The following is a 23222-nucleotide window of genomic DNA, read 5'->3' as shown; positions in this document are numbered from 1 at the left end:
ATGCTGTGGATTAATTTCTCTATTAATAAAGTCCATCAGAAAGTGTGTATGAGCCCTTTATAGATTTCTAACAGGCGATATACAGTTCTGTCTTGACATACAGGATCACTTTGAGAACATAATTAGCTTAAACTGTACACAGCTGCCTGTTGATCTAGGAGATGCATAAAGGAGACTTGCTTCACATTGATCTCCTTTTTAATGCACAAGCTCTTTAAATGTGTTAGGAAATACTCTTTTTTTCCTGCATCCAGTTGCACAAAATTCAGGAAACCAATGTTCCAACAGTGTTTTTACAAGTGTCTTAGCAGGACTCATCACTGAGCCCTAATTGAATAAGCTGTGGAAATATAAAATTACCTCTAATGTAGTTGCATGCTGTGTGGAAATGTGTGGGCTTGTCAGGATTCCAGCACGGTGTGTTGTTGGAGGTTACTTACTCAGTTCTACACGTGAAATAGCCTCATTACAAACTCGGTACAAATCCTACTTGGAGTCTGTGGTTTCATGCCACTTTAAGCTGATGATTTTTTTTCTAGGTTAATCTTCCTTGATCCTTCTTGGGACCTCTTCCTTCATCAGACTTGACCACACACACTCTAGTGCTAATACAAGGAGTTTGCAGGACTGTGTGGCTTGGGTAGAGTCAGACTCAGGGAATGGGTTGGGCTGCAAGGGACCCTAGAGATCATCTGGTTCCAACCCCCTTGCCATGGACATGGATAACATGGGAAGCTGAGACTGTTCATACTATAAGTTTGAATTTATTTTCAAGTAGCAATCTCATACATTTGCTTCAAGTCTTTACTTTCATATCTGCTTTCTGCATATTCTGTCTTAAATGAACATTAAAACTGTTACTGAACAGTCCTCTTGGTTATGCCTCCATCCTGCATATTACTTTGAGATGAACAATTCAAACCCAAAAATTTTGGTTTTGCTGAAACCTAGAAGTTCTTTAAGAAATGGGAAATTCATTTAGTTTGAGTAGTGAGGAACAAATTACTCTTCTGTGGTAGAGTTTAATGATTTTGCCATGCAGGTTAAATAAATGAATTGTCCATGATCATAAGACCTGGGACAGTAAGCTAGAAGTGTCATGACACAGAGAACACCGGCTCAAATATATGTCAGTTGTACAGACTTGAAAAGCAGAAAGATTAACTTTGTCAACAGCAATCTAGTGTCTATAAGGCTGGTATATGAGATGATGATGATGATGTGCAATGTCCAGAAGGAACACAAGTTTTATGTGATTAATTGCTTACAGCAGATGGATGAGGTATATGAGGACATGACTGACTATTGGGCATGACATGAGCCCAGCCCAATCACAGAATGGTACCTGGTCTGACATGTGTCAGCCATGAAAGGTTGTTAGACAACAAAGAGATGAGGAATGTCCATGTATAGCTTTGGAAGTGATGGGGCCTATGCCTGAACTCAGCATATAACTTTAATAACGATTAGTGCTTAAGTCTGTGCCTGATGCTTGATATGAAATAATAAAAAAAAAACATGAAGGCAATAATAATAACCAGACAGGATCTTGGTTGTTCAGCTCTTGATGCTGAATTACGTGGACTTGACTGGACACTCCTTGTTCACTGATTGATGATCCTGGGTTTTGCCGTGTTTCTACTCAAGAAATCTACCCTGAACTGAAGTGCTGAGTTGAGCTTTGGGATCTGGGAGTGTGAAGAAGTCTGGTCCCAGAAAGAGGCAGGGTGAGAAACAAATTCTGGAGAGGGCAACAACTGAGTAGCTGCTCTCAGACCCCATTAGTAGGCTGGATTACCTGCAGGTGTCACAGGGGTGGGAGGGAGGCCAACTCAAAAGATGACTTGATGCTCTCAAGTCCTATGTTACAAGCAATCCCCTTTTTTCTATCCTCCACCTAGAAATACTAAAATGAAGGCTTTTATATAGAAATTTCTATAGAAATTTGGACTTTGACCAGTACAGTTTCTAAGACAAGCCCTTTGTCTTCCCCATAAGAGTAAAGCTGTTGTTCTCAAACCCAGTGTGAGGGATGCTGTCATTCCATCTCTCACATACACACAAACAAGCACTAGCTGATGCAGAAATAACATGGTTTTTTGTACTCATTGCATATACAATAGCTGTGTGACCCACTTTTTGAAAGGAAAATTCTGTCAGTAGTGGTTGTTCTGTCTGTCTCTTTAGAACAGCTCTATATGGCAGTTTGAGAGTGAGAGTTGCACTCTGGAGCTGAAGAAAAGCCCTTAAGAATCAGAAGGTAAAGGTACTTGATGTTACAGTAGACTGCTTGAGAACTCTTCTGAGGGGTATGTTGCTCCTGAGCCACGTTTAAAGGATCAATAGAGATAGATTCCACCACATTTGACACAAAAAATGTCTACTCTGGTCTTTTGTTCTTGGATCACGCTTGGGAGCCTTCAGCATTCAGCCAGTCCAATATGATTGTGGTGATCCAAGACATTGTGGTCAGCCCGATGCTCTTTGTTCTCTGTCCCTCTGCAGAGCACCATTCTGTATCATATGCTACAGAAGAGAACTTATGCTCATACCTTCTTCATCAATTTAAGGTAACACATCAAACTGGCTAAAGCAGTACATAAGTAAGACCCCAGAGCATCACTCAAAAATACCTCGTTCAAATTTGGTTAATTAATTTTAAGTGCATGTACACTGAGAGATACTGGGTGCTTGTTGATGGAAAGGAAGTAGTTGAAACTTTGCTTTAGAGAGCCCATAAGGTGCATATTCTAAAGATTTCTTTTTTCATTAATTGTTACAGCCATGGCTTGAGCTGCCTAAACTAAGCCAACACTGATCTAGTAGCCATGTAGCTGTGTCATCTCAGTGTTGAATCTATGTTAATATAATATGCATTTTGGAACAAAAAATGTTCAAGCATCACCTACCTGGTGGTATGACTTCACATGTGACTCATAAAAAAGTAAGGTTTAAAAATTAACTTGCCTTCTTCGCAAACCATGCACTCTCCAGTAACAACTGGCTTTTCCCAAGATGACATTGTATGAAAGTCAGGTGATTGTAATGTACAGAACAACATTAATTACTTTCCTGATCTACTTCCTCCTTGCTAATTATATTTTTGTTAGTGCACTGCCCTAGAAAAAAGCCTGAAATTGTTTCCTGTTTGTTTTCTAGAATGTTAACAGTCCTCAATGCTTTGTATCATTATTCCAGGCACACAAAAATGCCCTTAATAGTTATCATCAAAAAACACAGAATGGTTTGTGTTGGAAGAGACCTTAACCATCACTTAGTTCCAAGCCCAATGGGCAGGGATATCTTCCACGAAACCAAGTTGCTCAAAGCCCTATCCAGAGAGGCCTTCAACACTTCTCTGGGCAACCTGTTTCAGTGTCTCACACAAAGACTTTTCTTCCTTGTATCAAATCCAAACCTACCCTCTGTCAGTTTGAAGCCATTCCCCCTTGTTCTGTCACTACATGCCCTTGCACAAAGTGCCTCCACAACTATTTGTTTTGCCGCTCTAGGTAGTGGAATGTGCTATAAGCTCTCCCCATAGTATTTCCTTTTTCCAGGCAGAACAATCCTAATTCTCTCAGCTTGTCTTCGTAGGAGAGGTGCTCCAGCCCTCTGATCACCTTGGTGACCCTCCTCAGAACTTGCTCCAGCAGCTGCACATTCTTCTTACTTTGGGAGCCCAGGGCTGAATGTGTTACTCCAGGTGGGATCTTGTGAGAATCCCCTCCCTCAGCCTGCTGGCCACAACTGACTTTGTTGCAGCCCAGACACAGCTGCCTTTCTGGTCTGTGAGTGCACATGGCTGGGTCATGTTGAGCTTCTTGTCAACCCATACCCCCAAGTCCTTCTCAGGGCTGCTCTTAATCCATTTATCCCCCTGCCTATATTTGTGCTTGGGATTGCCTTGACCCATGTGCAGGACCCTAACCTGGCTCAGACTTCTAATTACTTGCTTTTACTGTCTTTAAGATGGGACATGAACAAGCTCTTATAGAATCCAATCCAGTGATCTTTTTGCTGGGACACCTTTCCTACAGTAAAATTAAAAACCTCTTTTTAGAGAACTGCAGGAAAATACTTGTTTTTCTCCCTCATAAACACTTCTGGCCTCAGATATTTTATGTGAAGGCCAGAGAGATGCCAAGTGGGATGTTATTTCAATGCTCATCTGCATTCTTCAGAAAGGCAAGATAAAGGAAGAGATTGGGACCCTCAGCACTTGTTCACTTCTGAATACAGTGAAAACTGAGTCTTACAAGTTTGAAGACTTTTGAAGATGTGTAGATGTGGTGCTTAGGGACGTGGTTTAGTGGTAGAATTGGCAGTGCTGGCTTAATGGTTGGACTCGATGATCTTAGAAGTGTTTTCCAACCTAAATGATTCTGTGGTCACTTCCAGGTATACTAGATGTAAAAAAGAAAATACTGTGGAAATTTAATAATTAAACTGGGTGTGTCCCTTTAAAAGCTGGGAAGGACAACCATAGAGGATTTGTCTGAGATGATGCTACAGATGCATCTTTAACTGGTCAGTTAGTGGTAGGTATCCAACCTACGTCAGCAGTGATGGGCAGCTTCCCTATAAAGCAATTACAAAGTCTGAGAATACCTGGTGTTACCTATAATTACATCCGAGACAAAAGGAACAACCTGAGAAATTCATCTGCCTGTCGATGTTATGAAACAAGTTGAAACTCACAATGGAGACAATAATTAATGTGGGTATCATCCAAGTAATTTTAGATGGTATTCTCACCACCCAGTGACATGTGATGCTAAAACCTGAAGGAGAACAACATGTGCAGCATGCAGTGTTTTTCAAAATGATGCTCCATTTTGACCACTTCTCCATTAAGCAGAATGAAACATTTCCCTTGGCATGAGGGGGAAAAAATATAAAGTGAAAATCTGTGAGTAGGAGAGAAGTGTTGGTACTGAACCTTGGTGTGCTTTAGATCTCAAGAGTGATCCCTTCTAGTTTATGTAAGACAAGTGGAAATTGCTATTGTGTCAGGTAACGTTTTTTGTCCACTCTGCTCTCCCTTTACCTGAATGTAACCAACAGTGTCATTGACAGACCACAGAGAAAGCGTGTCTGTGGTCACTGACTGCAGCTTAATTCCAGGATGCCCATGGAACCTTTCCTGCTTCTTAAATTTAAGAAGATACAGATACTATTTGATAAGTGAACTCCTCCTCTTTCCATGACTTTCATTCCCTCCCTCCCAGTCACACTCTGTGCTGACCAAACCCAGCACAAGGAGAATAGGTATTGACACTGTACTCCTGATGAATTTTCCAAATTAATTCTATCATAAAAATAAAAAAAAAATGTGCTCTACTAGTGACAGATGCAGCCTGCTCTCATTAAGTGGCTGACCTACACTCAATGCTCTGTGTTTACAGCCCCACAAACACCTTTGAGCAGAAGATCATGTTTTCTAACATCATGCAGCTCTTGTTTACATGGTGGTGCCTTGGACAAATGCACTGGCTGAGAGCCCTGCTCCATTCAGTGTGTATGAGCATGTTTCCATAGAAGGGGCTTGCTTTTGGCTTTTACTCTAAAAGGCAGCTGGAAAAATTTGTGTGGATAAAGAGGTTTTGAGCGTGAAAAATTCCATTACACTGCTGAAAAAGTATCTTCTTATTTGGGCTTACAGTGGAATTTGTATGAATACAAGGAATCTGTCCCAGGGACCTAAGACCTTAGAGCAGCACAGATTAAAAAAAACCCTTGTATTTGAAACATAACATCCATTACTCAATGAGTACATAAGGAGCAATGTAATGCAGAATAGGCATTAAGAATTCATTTGACTACTGTGAAATGCAGAAAAATGTGATTACATAGTAACAAATTAAAGAGAAAAATAAGTAGCAAAGACAAACAGTATTTAAAACAGTATCCAAAACTTCATCTTAAGAACCATCAGCAAGTGGAAAACACGCAGGAAATAAGTCTTACCTAAGGTTATAAACTACCTTATAAAGAAGAAGGTCCCAAGTCATCAGCATGAACACAGGCTTAGTGACAGAGGAACATTATTTTTTTGTCACTAACATGGTACTGTTTTTATAAAGGACACCGAGATGTTAATACTAAATTGTTATAATCTATTTGGGAGAATACATCTCTTTCTAATACAAATTGTCCTGTTCTGTAGAGGATAAATGAATAGATCTACTGGGTTTGCTGCCATCAAGCTGTGCACTATGAGCTTTTCCCAGATAATTTCTTCTGGTTTCTCCTCCCTCCAGCATTTAATCAGTCACTATTTCCCTTGGAAGGATTACAGCACACTGTAAATGTGATGTTCTATTTTCTACGCGTTAAACCGTGACATAACCACAGAGATGTGCACCTTACATTATGTCAAACTTTACCTTCTGCCCTTCAAAACGTTAAACCCCAGTAAAAGGATTACGTGATAGTCTAGTCTGAGATACCACAATCAGTTTTGTACATGAAGAATGATTGCCTAGCTTTGTTGTAATCTTAGGAAGGTTTCAGTAGAAGCTCTATATTTAAGGTTCACCTTAACCCGTATACTAACCTCTTGTTACGATGCCTGGTTTTGAACATATTAGTTAGTATGTGGCCAAAACAGCATTTCCTACCTGCCACATCAGGCCCAAAAGAGCAATGGGAATAGATGGATTTGTGATTCATTAACTAATGGAGAGAAAGCTACCAGAAGAAAATCTTGTCCTTCCTAACCTCCATGCATGCTGGGCAGAGTCTAGAGAAGAGAAAAATGTGGCAAACAGATTGAAGAGCACTGGCCTCCCATTCTGTCTTTCCTTCTCCAAGTGACTCAGATGTTTTAGATATGTGAAAAGTGTCTTGGCTGCAAAGTGCAAGTCTTTCAGAGCCCCTCTATGTGTTCCCACTACAGTTGCTGAGAGACCAGTTTCTTCCTCCTAATTTCTGCTGCAATCTCCTGCCTCCCCACATCTGAAACTCAGAACCTGCTCTCGAAGTAGTCACGTGCTGGTTCTGAATTAGGTTTGTTGTAAGCAATGAAGCAGTGGGATGATTTTCCTTAATTGCCCTTGTTAAAATGCATAGAGAAGTATGATACTTCATTAAAAGCTTCCCTATCTGAAATCATTGAGGAAACAAGACAAAAACAATCCTTCCAGAAATATGTCCAGATGCATAGCAAGGAGAGGACTATACAGGGATCTGCCTGGCCTCTGCCTCTGATTCACTTCAATAATCTCTGCAAATCATTTACTGTGCATCAATGTGCTTATTGATGGAGGAAAACCAGTGTTTATTTCCTTTCACAGAGTTGTACCAAGTCTGACTAAACATCACTTGTGCAAATCTTTGGATGAAAGAAATCATTTGACTTCTAAGCTCTTAATATATATTACTTATTGTACTTTAAAACAGTCATCACACTAGGTAGGAATTAACATTCCAAAGCCCATAGGGTGGATACCTTTTTCTACATATATATATAAAACAGTCATCAAGTGACCTGCCTCAGAGGAAGGACAGCTGAATACAGGTGAGTCTGAATTCACTCTCAGAATATTTTTTTAGAACCAGAAGCCCTGATTTGTCTTGATTTAGCATTTTGCCAATATTGTGATTGCTATGCTATTCCTATATACAGCCTATGAGGTTTTTGTGATGGGAGTGAAAAAAAATTCTTGCGTGTAGAAACAGCTACATCCTGTAGTTTTCAATAGGGACCCAGATGGATTTGCCATTGAATTCATAGGTGTTGGGTCAAGGTGTATTGATCTGGGCTTGTGAATACTTAGCCTTAGTGTTAGAGTTCAAACAGAGCTACTGAGTGTACCCTGATCTGGCCGTGGGCACTGCTGGCCTGAATAAGCTCAGTCAGGACGAGGGAGTCTTTCCAATTATATCAGTGGATTATTTGTGTTTCTGCACCCATATAATCTGGTTTGCAGTAGAAATGCAGGCTTAGATAAATGGTCATATGCTATTAAAACTGATAACGTATTTTCAAGTGTTAACAGGATTAGTGTTAATTGCCTACAAGACTTATGGTGTGTTTTGTGTTTGAAATCTTCTTGGGAAAAAAACCCCACATTTGTAAGCCCTAAGAGCTGCTCAGTTTAAATGTGTTCATCAGCAAGGCAAATACAGTCAATTTTTTGTGCATTTGATAGCTATCGTCTGATGACATTTTGGAATTTTATTAATAGGCACAACACACGCATTTATTAGTAAAGTGGTTATCTGCCAATATCACACAGAGAAGTATTATTTCACTAAATAAATCTTGGAGTTGCCTTGCATGCTCTTAGCTGAGTATTAAGGATCATAGTTCTTGATTTTTGAAAACAAGTTTTTCCAAAAGCCAAGGAAAAAAGCCATCCTTTCTGAACTGAGAGGCAGGGGTTGTGTGCACTTTATAGCACATTAGACTTCAAACACCTATAAAATTAAAGCAAAGCTAGTGGACCTGCTCATCAAAAAGACACACTATGGGAGGGGTCATGTGAGCAAGCAATGAGAACTGTCTGGGACTAAAAAGGCCCCTGCTAGTCCAGGCTGCCAACAGGGACCTCTCTGATCCCAATCTCCCCAAGGCTCCCCTTGTTGTTGTACCTCTGTTGCCAAACCCCTTTTCAGCTAGTGCTATCCCTGTCTGGTGCCTCGGGGTGGAAGCTTTTGGCATGCCAACTTTGTTAGGGTGCTGTTGAAAATCAGCAGTAATTTCTACATGTTTTGCAAACCACTGTGTTTCCAGGTCTCCTGGGACAGCTGAGGAGAGCCATCACCATGATCCCTGCACTGCTGTTGCTGGGTCTTTCAGCCCTTGTTGGTGAGACAGGTTTGGGTTTGGGTTGTCAAAACCACACTGGGAATTGTTTTCAGAGAGGAGGGATGCAGTCAGGCCTGAGGCTCCCTTCCTGCACAGCTCTGTAAGATCCTGTGTGGCTGAAGGTCCTCAGCTGCTGTATGAGGCTGCTTGCTGCCCACACATCTTTTAAACCAGCTCATCTGGAGGATGGGACTGAAACCAAGGGAGTCACAGACATGTCTCCTCATTTTTCCCAGTTAACCTTAGCCAATATCCCTGCCTTCTCAGAAATGGTCTCACAAAAATGGCAATCTGTTTGATGAAGGCTGTTTGTTCCTCAGTTACTGAGGACACAGGGTAATTTTCCCAGACTGAGGCAAGCATTTTCCTGAATTAATTCCTCGCCAAGTTGTAGAGGGACACAGGAGACAATCACAGCAAGGGTGCTCAGCTACCACCAGACATTATCTGAGTTGTTCCAAACACTGGGGAGCACTGAATGGGAACAGCCCTCTGAAATAAATGCAGAGGCTCTGGGTCTCCTCTCCCACACCAGCCTTTAGACCTAACAGGGCAGTGCATTTTCATCTAAATGGTCATTAGATACATTTGCTTCAATATTCAACTAGAAAAGAACCAATCTGTGTTCTCTACCTTTATTTGATAACATTACTGATGGACAGCAGTGGCAACTGTACAAGCAGGGCCAACAAGCAGGTCGGGACTCTCCCATGCTTGACTTGTATGCACCTGCAGGACTTGAGCAATACTGCTCCGAGATCTTATGTGTTCAAACACCTCTGTTTAATATTTCAGCTCCATCCATGAGTTACAGTTGCTATGGTGATATAAGCGCTCTTCAAGCCCCCACCGTCTCCTGTACACCTGCAAGAGCTTCTGATTGTGGTATGTATCATTCATTCCTTGATTTGTCAACTTGTAACTGACTGAGAAATTCCTTACCTTCTGTTATTGCCAAATTAAATGTGGTGCAGCTATTCAGTCAGCAAACAGGGAGAAAGCAACACTTCCTCTCCAAAATTAGCAGATGAAGCCTCCAGACCTGATGGCAAGCGGACGGACAAATTTTATGTCCCATGGTCAGGATCTTTGGTCTCAAAGCAAAGGGAAATAGTACCACTCCTCTTCAGTTAAAACAGCTTCTTCATCAGCCAGGACTTCAGCATCAGCTTCCTCACAAAGCCCCAGGGCTTGTGTACTCCAAGGGTAAGATACACAGAGCCAGGTCCTGAGTGCTGGCATGCTGGCTGAGCTGGCCAGTGCTGACCTGCCAGAGACACACTTTACAGGAGGAAAGTCCCAGGTGTGTTGCCATGCTACCTCTGGATGACTCAGTTTTGGTATCTCCTTCACATTTCTCTCTTTCTTGCCTGGCGATACTGCCTGGTGTCACCACACAGCTGACTATGTCACATTCATACTGCTGATATCTCCAGGGAATTTGCCATGCTCTTCAGATGTAGGCTCTTCCAGGGCAGATACCTAACTGCAAGTATTCAAGAACAGATCTGAACCTGCTTGCTTGTTTCCAAACTGTTCCAAATGTGCTTTAAAAATTGGAAAAAATTCCAATTAAAAAATTCCCACTCTCCAGAAATAGAACACAGCTGTTATTGCAGTCTGGCCAGTTTATGGTAACATACCCCTCAGTTTTTTCAAACCCATTTTGAAACTTCACTTTCCTGACTCCAGAGGTGCAGCAGAAGAAGAGGACCATGCATTCCACCTCCTAAGAATCCTCACTGCTCCCCTTGGGTAGTGGAACAGCAGCTCCCTGGCCATGGTCAGAGCCAATAGAGCTGTGCTTGTACCTCAAACCCCACTGTCTGACTTGATGTAGATGTGATTTCTTAAAAATTTGAGTTACTCCTTTGACACAGCTGCTCAAGAGGGAAGCCAGGGGTTTGGAGAGGGATGTGTGTAAATCTGCCTTTTCCTACACCACAGGATATGCCATGATACGGAGGACTGCTGAGGCAGACCTCGTCCGCCTGAGGAGATACGAGATCCCAATTAAGAGAGTAGCCAGAAACCTGTGCTTGGACCCAGCGCTCATCGGTGCCATCATGTCCCAGGAGAGCCGTGTTGGCCTGCTCCTGGACAACGGCTGGGACCGGGGACAGCAGAAGTACGGCCTCATGCAGGTATTCCAGGGTGATAAGTGTGAGAAACAGCACAGTCGTGTACTGCACACCACAGGGCTTTATCTTAGCAAATGATTGTTCTGTGTTGGAAAGAACAACCCGTCTAAATCAAAGTCTGTGCTTTGGTGTTGCCTGAATAAGGCCACTTCAATGAGTCAAAGCCTGAGGATGCAATGAAGAGGGAGAGGCATTTCAGAGAAACCCATTTTCTTGCTTCTCTTTCCTAGATCAGCAGGCAGCAACTGCAACCTTATGTGGCTTGGGATAGTGAAGAACACATAAATCAGTGCTCAAATATTCTGGTTCTTTCCATTAATGAAGTACGGGCAAGACATCCTACCTGGACCTGGGACCGGCAGCTGAGAGGTACGGAATGGGCTTTGTACAGGCAGGGGACAGACTGACTGATGGGAGTGCTATGTGCTTGTTGGTGTCACTTTTAAGGGAAAAAGAGCATCAGTGTGGCAGATTTTACAGCATCTCTTACCAAAAAAACGCACAAAAATGCCAAACAAAAAAAAAAGAAATCTCCAAAGCCCCAAAATAACGAAAAGAACCAGAGTTTTCTAGTTTAACAGAAGCAGTACCAGACCAGCAGATTGGCAATGAGAAATGCCTGTTAGATGGATAAATAAGACAGAAAGCAACTAAATAAAAGCCACTGGAGAATGCAGAAACTGAGGCATCACAACAGGATTATTGTGGCAAACTGTTAAATTGTGTCCAGGAAGATTGCAATCCAGGTTTCCTTGTAGCCTGTGCTATCTGTGTGCTGGTTTGTTCACCCTATGCTATTTCTTACTCTCCCTTCCTTGCTCTGCTACTGCCCTTATTTGCTCTGATTACAATCTTTTCTGGTAACAGTGTTCCATTTCCACCTGCATTTGGAGACAGCCATGAGCTCCTTCATTACAGCAATAAAGATTTTACAAAATCAGTCACTTTTCAACAATAATGCACAATTAGCACTTTGTCAAGCACTTCTTGTTTGCTGAGATGCATGGTGTTTTTTGCTACAAATTTTTGCTCTTAAATCTCTATTTCTTACTTACAAGCTCATTACAACTCCTTCTTAACTCTTTCCAGGGGGAATCTGCACCTACCATGCAAAAATGGGCAACCTCCAGGTCTACGAGGCAGACCCATGCAGCCGAGACTACAACTACGTCAATGGCGTGATTAGGCGAGCCCAGTACTTTAAGAGAAATGGGTTCTAGGTTGTAAACCCACCCTGCCACTGAGCCTCCCCTCTGCAGACTGGCCCAGCAGTGATTGTAGTACCCAGAGCAGTTCCTCGGGTCTCCTGGCAGGACTGATGCTGCTGGCATTGCCAATGCCACCTCGCTCGCTCCAGCAAATCCCAGCCCCCTGCTTGCTGATGGGGGAGCTCAGCACTGCCTTCCAGGAGACCCCCAGGAATGAGATCCCACAAATTTGGGGCCTTTGAAAGGCAGATGGGGACAGACCAGCAATGTTTAAATTTTGAGTGAGGAAGGTGACTCTTCCTGTTCAAAGCTTCACCCCGGAGCTCTTTGTGCATCTCCCAGACATGGACACAAACAGCTCTCCCTGAGCATCAGCTGTGCTCTTCCCATCTGCATCCACCTCCTTCCCCTTCCATGGCCAATGCAGGGGATAAATACCCTGGTTCCCTTCCCTTGGTGCTACTGACTAAGGAGCAATGAAGAGACTTCTCAGTAAGCCTTTGGTCTCTGCAGTAGCTGAGTGTTCCTGTAGCAAGCCTTGAGGGGGACAATACTAAAACATGCTTTGGTTGGTCTCCTGAGTCCACGGCCATGGTGCAACTGGGGACCTCATCAGGGCAACTATATGGGAAATACTGCAAGTGCCACAACAGGCAAAATGCCTTTCCATCAGAGAGCAGCCCTTGGAGCAGGCGTCAGTCCCATACGTACCCACGTGAGGAGCTGTATCACAGCAATGGTTTTGGTAAAAAAAACCCACAACCTTTCCTGCTTTAGCTTTGGCACATTTATGCTGAGTTTCCTCCAAATTTAAAAGCATTTCAGCATCTGTCCCTCTGCCAGGAATCCCAGTTTCTAATAGAAGTGAATGAGCTCTGGTCTGTTTGAAAGTGGATGGGTCTCGGTGCCAATTTATTCATTGGAGAACAATAATGAGAATAAGATAGAAATAAAGATAAATGTTAAATCCCAATGTTTATTTTTTTTCCAGTTGCATGGGGCTCAGTGGGTAGCAATCTACAACTTGAGTAAATAATTCCATTCAGTACTATTGGAAGGGTTCTAAAACTCTGAGAACAGAGAAAGGATAATTGTGCTGCAGACTGGATAGCTCAGAAGAGCTGGGCCTGAGCCTGGCTGCTGACCCAAACTTGTGAACATGGTAAAAGGAATGTTCACATTTAGCCTTTTAAATTACCATTTTGGAGGTGTCAGGGTACTTTTCTTCCAGCTGCCACCACTTCTGGTGCAGGAGTGATGTGCCTGGCAGTCCTGGCCTGGCACCAAGGGGCAGTGCTGTGCACTGGACTGGGCTGCCAGGCAGGGTCAACATAGCAGCATGAGAGCTGGATTGGAGACAGCTTTTGCAAGCAGAGCACTTTTAATGCTGTGCCTCTTGTCTTGCCAGTCACTCATCTGCTTACCATCGTGGCAAGGATTCTGCATGATTAACATATGTTACAAGCAAACCATTTTTATCACCTCTGGAGACCAGAGAGAATGCCAGGTTGTCTCAAATGTTACTGATTTTTTTTTAAGACTACCATGAACAGATCAGTGTTGAGCAACCACAGATACCGAGCTATATTTTATTTAGTCTTTAGTAAATTCTGCATATATTAATATAATTTTAATAAAATCATTACTTTGTAGTACAAACTTATGAAATGTACCACACGGCTGTCTACTTCACATAACTTATGTAAAATTCATAGGATGAAGCCTTTGGTGCATTTTGTTATGTAAATGTTACATAAACCTCTTATGTAAAGCCCATGAATGAAGTTTTGGTAGATTAGTGTAAACTTCAGATGGGGCAGGGAATCTCACTACTGCCTATGTGTACAAAGCTGGGGGGTGAATTCCAAGGGTGAACAAGAGTGGAGCTTTCTTCATGTCATCCTCAGTCGCTGCCAGCAAGCTCCTTGTCACCACTATTGGTGCTGCCAACCTTGCAGATCTCTGAGCTCCTCAGGAGTCCAATTTGTGCAAGTGCTACCTATGAAGCTGCTGCTTCATGTTGTGGTAGCAACATCCAAGGGCCTGCAAACCCTCCTGCTGAGTTGTGCAGCATCACCACAAAGGATTAATTATATTTTAAAGTCTATTTAAAAATCCAAGTTATGGAAATTCCATATTTTGTTCCAAAAAAAAAATCTCTGCAGAAGATGACTTAAAGCTTGATAAATTGGTAAGAAGGAGTAAATAATTAAGGAAAGTTTAACAGTAGGATGCTGCATTAAGATTTGAGCAAAAGGTTTCCTGAAAATTAGTGAATTCAGATTTTTGTTCCCCTCTGATCTTTTTCTGGTCACCTTTGTCCATTTTACTAGGAGTTTCTTTTCTGCCTGATGTAGACAGAGCAGCTGCAGTTGCACTCTTGGTCACCCTTTTGACCCATAGCCTATTGAAGAAAAAAAAACAAACCCAAAAAACCCAACAGACATCTTGCAAAGCAAATTATCTAATACCAAGTAACACGACAGAAAAAGCAGAAGCACAGGGAAGGAAAGAGAAAAGCCAAATCAGAGGGGAAAGAAAGGTCCAGGGACTCAAGGACCAAGACACCTGCCTGAAACATTGAGGAAGGTGCTAGAGTAAAGGATTGAATGATTCCTTCAAGAGATCCTATGGGACAGCAAAGCAGCAAGAAACTGTCAGGAGGGTTCTGGCAGCCTGGCTTGGTGGGGAAAAACCATTTCAGATCAATTAAAACCTTTATCTGACTGGGTAAGTGGCCAAGAGAGGATCCATGGTTGTGCCATATGATGAAGTCGATAATGCTTTCAGCAGAAATATGAAGTGCCCTCACATGTGAAGGGCTTTAAAATAAGTAGAAAAAGCACTGGCTATCAGCAGCTTCTGGCCAAACTGGTGAGATTTTCAAGTGGAGCTACACAAATCTGTCCTATACCAGTTTCTCCGAAATTTGGGGTCAGAAAATGAACAGAGGATGTGAGCTATCAAACCATGGACTACATGGAAAGGGACCATGAGCACTTTCATTGTGGTCAGAAATTGTGAAAACCAATTAGGAACCAAAGCACTGAAATCAATTCAACACAGGTGCAAAACACTCGATGTGGTCAGGCAGCAGTGTAGCAGGCAGGCAACCACCCCACAGAAAAGGCTGAGGATTCTAGTGGGAAGCCAAGAAGTTGACACCAGAGACAGGAGAAATCAAGAAGAAGGAATATCTCATTTGGGGGGTGATCTTTGTTACAGCACTGTGTGTGAAGCTCCTAGGATAACTCCTCTCTCAGCCATTCAGCTGTCAGTCAGTGGGGCTTGGCAACACTGTTTGAGCCTGTTGCACCAACAAAAATATGCTCAGGACAATCACAACCCTGATGGAAAGTACAGCCTGTGGAAATAAGGAAATAGATTTTTTTTTCTCCCAAAAAAGAGAGAAAACACACAGTTATGATGTTCTAATACGCAAAAGAAATGAAAGGCAATGACCTACATCCTTCCATTCTCCTTGAGGGTAAGACAAATTGCAGTAAGTTTAGTAGCAGATTTGTTGGATACTTAAAAAAGCTTTCAGGATAATGAAGCAATGCAACATTTCCTGTGTGTTTTAACCAACACTCAAGACCAACATGTAAAAGTAGCTGTACATCATACATAATCACAGAAGGGTTTGAGTTTAAAAGGACGTTCAAGATCAAAAACTTCCAACTCCCCTGCCATAGGTAGGGACACTTTCCACTAGACCAGACTGCTCAGGGCTCCATCCGACCTGGCCTTGAACACATCCAAGGATGGAGCATCCACAGCTTCTCTGGACAACTTATTCCAGTGCCTCACCACACTCACAGTAAAGAATTTCTTCTTAATATCTAATCTAAACCTGCTCTCTTTGCAGTCATGTTATGTAGAGAGAGGAAATTCAATAGATGATGTTTAAGGACCTTTCCAGGCTGAATCAGAATCAGCAGCCAGCAAATGGAAAACAAATTGCAGACAGGAAAGAAAAACCTTCTCTTTTGGGGTCCTGTGATTTGGTTTTAGAACTGATCTTACTACTGGGAAATCTCTTTAGATGTGCTTCCTACAATAAAGAGAAAGTGTGAGGTGGAGTCTTTCTCTCTCACCAACTTGTTAAGCTGCAGGCAGCACGGGCTGATCCCTCCGTGGCTCAGGCAGGGATCTGCCTGGAGTCTGGAGCTGCAGTGAGTGGCTTTCATAGAAACCAGGCAGAGGGACCAATTAAATAACCTCTTTCAGTGGTAACTGAAGCAGCAGGAAAACATTGTCAAAACCAAGTCCCTCTTGGGTCAGAGCCCTAAGCCACGTGGGAGAACAGATTGTTCTGATGGCTGATTCCGAATGCTGAAGCTGAATCTGTTTGAGCCACATGTCCATGTGTCTCTCTCTGAGATTTGCAGAAAACAAAGAGAAACACCAGCATACCAGTGCAGGGCTGAATAACTGTGTTTTTTCTGCTTTGTTACTCATTGCAAAACTGGGCTGGGATTTTCTAGCCAGCCACTTGTCCCCAGGACAGCACCTCTTATACTGCCCAGGATGGGCACCAGCCTGTGCTCCCAGAGACCCTGATGGAGCCAGTGCTGCTGCTGGGGGGAACTCTTTCTAATGCTTGCCTCAGTTTATTTAATTGCCTTCCTTGAAACTGAATACTCCCATATTGGATGCACATGGCCTATTTTTCCCCTTTCAGAGTTAAAAGAGATCAGGTTGTAGGATTGCAACCTCAGAGCAGTTTCCCACCAACATCCCTCAAACAAAATCCTTTTACCTCTCTCTAGAATTTGTTTCTGTGGGTTCCTCAACCAGCTCGTCCTAGAAGCAGGGATTTATTGCAACCAAAAATTCTGTTTCTGCACCTCATCCTGGTGAGGCACTGATCCAGCCAGTATGCAGGCTCCCACTAATGTCACATCCCACATTCACTGCTCCTCTGGCCTCACTGACCACTCTCACAGAACCCAAAAAGGATAGTACAGTCTTACTACAGCATTTTTATCAGTAGCAACTGGGATTTCCACCCACAGGTTTTTAGGGTGCTTCTCTTTTCCTGTAATATTTTTATGCTGTAGCATATTTATCCTTCACATACAGCATCACTCCTCCACTTCTAGATCCTACTCAGTCATTCCTGTGAGGCTGGAACTGCTGTATCTCATTTGTTTTCTAGCCTCCACTAAGTCTCTGAGACACCTTCTGTCTCAGAGTAGTCATTTGGTCCAGGCATTTGAGTTCTGGCTTGATTTTGAAGTCTCTAGCAACTGTACAAAAACACTTGTAAGTTTGTCTTTGCTTTATTGCTTAATACTGCATGTGCCAAATCCTTGCCACTGTATTCTGTCTGTTTTGTCTTTCTCGTGCATTGTGATCATGCTGTTTATTTCCCTCATGGTTTTATTTTTTTAGAGGTAAACTGAACGTCAGCCTTGTCCACCCTGCACATCACATGAGTTCAAACTGGATACTCCTCTGTATTTCCCAGCTTTACCCTGCTTCTAGTGGAAATGCTCCTCTAAAAGCTCTTCAATTTCCAGTGACACAGGTTGTCTATGCTACAGCTCAGGTGCAGCCTGCCCTTTCTACGCTGCACCTCTCATTCATGTTTTGCCAGTTCCTCAAGCCTCAAGCATCTACAAATCCCTACATTTCCCCATAAGGCCATCCTGCAGCCTCGGGACATGAAGGCTTCTCCCAGCATCCAGAGCACCATGCCTTCCTAACACGGGCTGGGTAACCTTCCACAGCTTACAAGGCTTGATTGCCTTGGGAAACTTGTGTCAGCCTAGTTTCTCCCCTGAAAGCATAACTAGGATCACTCATTTCTTACCTACCCCTTATTAAGCTAATTAGCAATTAGGAGAAATGTTCAAGAGCATGAAAAAACCCACACAGTGGGGATATGGCTGAGACTATACTGCTGCAACCCTCAGTCTTCCACAAACACTCAATTTCCAGGAATTGGAAAGGTTTCTTGTTCCAAAGCAGGCAAGGAGAAATTTGACTAATTTCTGTCCTTTAAATCAGGTTTTATTTTATGAATTCCCTGCTTATTTAGCCACCCCTTAGCTGATTCAGATCAAGAAACTACCAAAGTTTTCAAAGGAGTTTGGGTGTGTGCACGGTTACAGAAACCAGGATTATAGATTCCTGTCATAATAATAAAAATCCTGGCAGTATATTTTTTGTACTTTTCCTCTAGAAATGAAGACAAACTCTAAAAAGGGCACAGCTGCATGCCTGAGCCATAAACGCCATAGAGAGGACCAGATTATCCCACAGATGTTTGCCCTGAACCATCTAAGTGCCAGAGGCAATTCTTCCTTCCTGCCAGACACAGGAGAGAAGAGTGAAGAATAGCTGGTACTAAATTTAGTCCAGGCCAGCAGTCTGGCTTCTGGCTAAATCAAATTGTCCCTCCCCTGTGCCTGTTGTGATCAATGAAGGGCTGCTTGCTAATCGATCATGGATACTAATATTGAATGGATCATTGTGGCCCTTGCTATATGTGCTGTAGGTGGGTGTCCTACACTTACCACATGCACAAAATGTCTCAGTTGCAGGGCTGTCAGGTTGTTCTGTATGGAGCTGAAGAGCTATCTGAGTATAAATAAAGTCCCAGGGAATTCAAGTGAAACTGTCGAGGTGTGGCAGAGGAGGTTTGTATAGAGAATATGGGCAGGTAATAAAGTTGTTCATGGTGGGAGTGCCTCAATTACTGTGGTGCAGAAGAAGCAAACTAGTACATCCTTTATTTCTACCCCAGAAATAAGGGAATAGTAGCACAGACCATTTGGAGATTAATGGTTTGTGAATCACCTTTGGTGGTATTTTGAATTTTTTAAATGCCGCTTGTTTTGAGCCACATCTGTTCTATTCTCCTTCCTGCCAGATGTGCTTTCCTCTGTTTCGACCTTCTTTACACTCACTCAATTGTGAACACGAAGAGCCCCATGCATGAGCTGCTGGTTCTCTATGGGAGGTAGCAATAGTACAGCAAAAACTTACAGAATCTCTCAGTACAATGACATTGACAAATTTCCCCGCTAAAAATGTAAAAGAGCTGCTGAAAGAGCAAAACAGCATTTCACACCCACAAAACCTACCGTGTGGGAGAAGCGGGTCAGGAGGGATTGTGCCGCGGGACTTGTGCCATCCAGTGGCTGTTCTCTTTACTGCTGCACAGCTACAGTAGCTTTGAAATCCACACTGCCTGCTGGTTTGGGGTTGTAGACCTTTGTTGTATCTGTGCAAGAGGAGATAACAACAGGGGCCTGGCGTAGTCTCTGCATATCCGAATTCTCAGCAGTTGCAGCTCTGGTCATGTTATTGTTCCTGGATCTTTGCCTGCAGAAATTAGATTAAATCCAGAAGAGCATTTTCCCATTTTCAGTATGTTATTGCTTCCAAGAACTGAAGGGGAGCAGTCGTTTTCAGACAAGGTTCCTCCTAGCTCCAAACGGTTAGCAATGGGACTTTAAATTAAAAGCTATTTCATTTTTTTAATTCTAATTGTGTTTTTTGCTGTAGAACAGAATCCCTGTCGTGTTTGGGAGGATGCACAAGTTGTTAGGTGTTTCTGTTTCTTGTCAGACTAGTGGGGGTGGGAAGTGCATTGAGCCAGCTGTTCCAGAACACTGCCAGCAGATAGAAAGCCCATTTGTCTCCAGGAAATGTTGAGAATGTGGGGAGACATCCTGCAGCAAACATATAGGTCTGTGATCTTTGTCTAATAGTCTTGTAAATGGTTCACTATACCAAAGTCTGTTTTCCATGAGGTGTTAGCATTGTTCCTCTCAGCTGATGTTTGTGTGTTTTCCCTCCTGCAATGGTGTGTTAAGACAACCGACAAAAACAGATAAATTGCAAGTCAAACAATCTGCAAGTCAGAGAAATTGTAATGGGTGTAACTGAAGGATGTTTCTGTTTGATTTTCTTGTAGCTATGGAAAAGCAAGCTGGAGCCAGTAAATAATGTAGGATTTCAATTGATTCTCATCTTTTTTTCTTTACTTCCTTTTTTTCTTTTTTTTTTTTTTTAATAGAAAACATTTCTTTTTGAGCTGCCTTCCTCCACAAGCTATGCAGGCAGCCCAAGGCACAAGCTTAGACTAAGTTTTAGGTAATTAGGGGAGATGAACTGGACACAAAGCACCAGTTCACCTCACAAGGTACACGTGAGCTAGCATGACCAAGAGGTAATCCCCTCCAGAGCAGGCTACACATACCATGGCTGCATCTGCTAGCACAAACACCTGCACTAGTATCAAAAGGATGCCATGGGTTTCAGTCATGGATCTGAAAGCACTTTAACAGCATGAGTCACACATTGCACTGGCCTGACATCTGGTTGTAAATAACTGCTCTGTGCTGGTTTCAGCTGAAACCAGCACGTGCTCTTATGCTGTTCAGAGCGTTATGGGAATACACTGAATGTTGACACAACTGGAGCTTTGGAGGCAACTGTGAAACCAGATGGTCTGAGCTGTGGAGGTAGGCTCTAATTCAGTTGTTCATTCCCCCCTTACACCCATGCACAAGTTCATGCCTATTATGGATCCTGGTCTCTGACTGTCAGTCATTGCCAAGCAAGCAGATTTTTTCACAATCAACAAAGATCCTACTTGGGCACATAAGTTTATGCTGGGAATAGAGTGGCCTTTGAGATGACATTTAAGACCACAGAAAAAATGAAAGTCTGCTGGGTCCCTGAACCTACTTTTCTCTCTCTGTTGAGAGTTTCCCTCAAAACCTGAACTTCTGAACATTTCTCTACTATAGCTCTAAATTAAAAGGGACTAAATCTGGGACTAATCCACACAAAAGCTTAGATTTAAAACAAGACTCACCTCACTCTCAACCTGCATACTAGAGAAGTGCCCTCTGAATCTGAAGAAAAAAGTCATTCATATCATCTGTGTATTGATTTCTAAGGCACCCTTCACTAAAATTAGTCAATTCTATCTTTGTTTCACTCTAAACAGATTCAGAAGGATTCAAAATGTCAGCTCAGCCATAATGACCTTTAGAAAAACTGGGTTTGGATTCTAAAAATGAAAGACAAAGTCATGCAAGTCACGTTGTAGGAGTTCCTGTCTCAGAGAAGACAGCAGAAGAAGATGGAGAAATATCATGCCAAGACAGCAAAAGCTGGCAATAATAAGGGTGTTGCTCCAGCTGTGACTGATTGCTGGTATTACCTTTCAAGAGTCAAATGCTGGGATAGTGCTGAAGGATGGCCTGGGTGACCATGGGAATCCATTTGGCCTAATGCAGATATGGTCAACCTTCTTAAAAACACAAATCTCATCCTTCCTTTGAAGCAGAGTCAGAAGAGTGACAGAGGCCCTGTTGAAAGGCAACCCCCTAAACCTTTTCTGCCAGCATTTTGGCCAGGTTAAGGCTAATGCCAACCAGACTAAGGCCAATGCTGACCAGGCTGTCAGCTCCCAGAACCAGGGAAGGACCCCAGTGAGTATCAGTGCATGAGCAGACTGCTTTTACACTGTGAAACTGATGATTGCTTCCCAGCATGCCCTTGGGATTGAAGAGATTAATTGTTCCTATTTCACATTTAGATAATAAGCCTTGTTTCAAAAAGCACCTTTTTAAACTGAGCACGCTGTAGGCTGCAGCTACATACCATCAGGTTAATTACACTTTATGCTCCACAGGGGCCTGGCCAGTGGGGGATCTTACTTCATTATTCATGCCTACATTTGTGCCTAACTTGTTTGGCAAGTTGTATCCTTATCTGTAAAATCCCTAAGCATTTGCTGCGTGCATGGGGTCTGCTTTTGTAACAGCCCCAGCCCCCTGAGACTTGTGCTTTACTACCTCATGGATTAAGGGGAGATCCCTATAGGAAATGGATTTTCCCACCTTTGATTCAGATGGGGAGGAGAGAGGCAGTCACTTTGCACCTGGAAACACTGTGAAGCAGCAGTAATCCTGCTTTCTGCATACTGTCACCTATACAACAGCAGCTGTGCCTTTTTTTAAGGCTCTGACAAACAAGAAAATAGGGCTGGCATTCCTCTTCAGTGCCCAAATGTCTGCCCTTTGCACATCTGATGGCTTTGCCTGCGCCCTGAGAAGTGCTTGTGTCCTCTCCATACAGTCACAAAAGAGTTAAATCCTAAGATTAGGGACCAAAATGAAGCAACAAAGAGCTCTGGATAAATAGTGGATAGCTCTGGTGTGGTGAGGTTGCTGTCTCACTTTCAGGCTAGCAAAGAGTACCATAAGATTGGCGAGCCATGGGACACTGAAAATTGCTTAGCACAAAACACAGAGATTTTATACAGGATGATAAATATAGAAAAAATTCCCATCTGGGACAAAGGAGTGGCACCTCAGAGGCTGAGTTTTGTCAGCTTTGAAACAAAGTCAAGCACGATAATGCTGCAGGCACTGCAAAAGGCTAAACACATCCCAGGGCCTAGGTTCATGTGGAATAATATTCCTTAGTATGCACTAAAAGGAATAGAGGAATAAAATTAGCCTTCCAGCAGGATTTTTTCGAAATCTGGCAAATACCATGACATTTTTCAGTTGCAAGGAGTAAGGGTGGGCTCTTCTCTCTCCTCTCTCTCCATTCCATTTGTTTTGTGGTTCTATACACACCTACAAAAAGCAACTTATCCTGCTTGTCTAACCTGGCAACTCTGAACTATTATTTACTGATGAAGTAGCACCTCTGTTTATGTGTTTCTTTCACCGTCATTCCAGGTGGGATCTCAGCTTATAATGCAGGAGTTAACACTGTCCAGACCTACAACAAAATGGTAGTTGGCAAAACACACAACTATGCCAATGATGTGGATGCAAGAACCAGGTTCTGTAAGAGAAATGGATATTGAGATCTCTGAGTAATGGTTAGATTTGAGGCTCTGATTCCATACTTTGCTTCTAATGAAAAACATTCTGAATTTCTCTCCCCAGAAACTGTAAGAATGGGAGAGGACAATGGAGCCAGGAAAAAATACAAGCTTGCAATGTTTGTTTTTTTTCAGCTAAGGCTAAAAAAATAATTTAAAAGATAACACAGCTAATAGTCCAAACTGTAACT

The 23222-nt window shown here is 42.7% G+C and overlaps 2 protein-coding genes across 3 annotated transcripts; both read left to right on the top strand.

The window, feature by feature from the left end:
• Positions 1-118: 118 nt before the first annotated feature.
• Positions 119-13161, top strand: LOC106863409 (lysozyme g-like). Of its 2 annotated transcripts, XM_088160031.1 has the most exons (6): positions 119-7522; positions 8741-8815; positions 9611-9700; positions 10763-10959; positions 11187-11325; positions 12046-13161. In XM_088160031.1, the coding sequence occupies exons 2-6, from the start codon at positions 8773-8775 to the stop codon at positions 12174-12176; spliced, it is 600 nt and encodes a 199-aa protein (XP_088016157.1). In that variant the 5' UTR covers positions 119-7522; positions 8741-8772; the 3' UTR covers positions 12177-13161. The 2 variants fall into 2 exon arrangements, with proteins under 2 accessions (XP_088016157.1, XP_014748360.2); XM_014892874.2 differs by having other exon boundaries at positions 119-8815.
• A 5456-nt stretch (positions 13162-18617) lies between these two features.
• On the top strand, positions 18618-23034 carry LOC106862620 (lysozyme g). Its single transcript, XM_088159336.1, is given in 9 exon segments — positions 18618-18665; positions 20542-20644; positions 21238-21271; positions 21273-21336; positions 21338-21432; positions 21475-21622; positions 22379-22470; positions 22472-22512; positions 22883-23034. Coding segments are annotated over 9 exon segments (756 nt in total). The 3' UTR covers positions 23014-23034.
• The last annotated feature ends 188 nt before the right edge of the window (positions 23035-23222 follow it).

This window comes from Sturnus vulgaris, chromosome 2, assembly GCF_052056855.1.
Source record: "Sturnus vulgaris isolate bStuVul1 chromosome 2, bStuVul1.hap1, whole genome shotgun sequence".
Classification (NCBI taxonomy): domain Eukaryota; kingdom Metazoa; phylum Chordata; class Aves; order Passeriformes; family Sturnidae; genus Sturnus; species Sturnus vulgaris.
The sequence above is the reverse complement of the archived record's forward strand: the minus strand, read 5'-3'. Positions and strand labels throughout refer to the sequence as shown.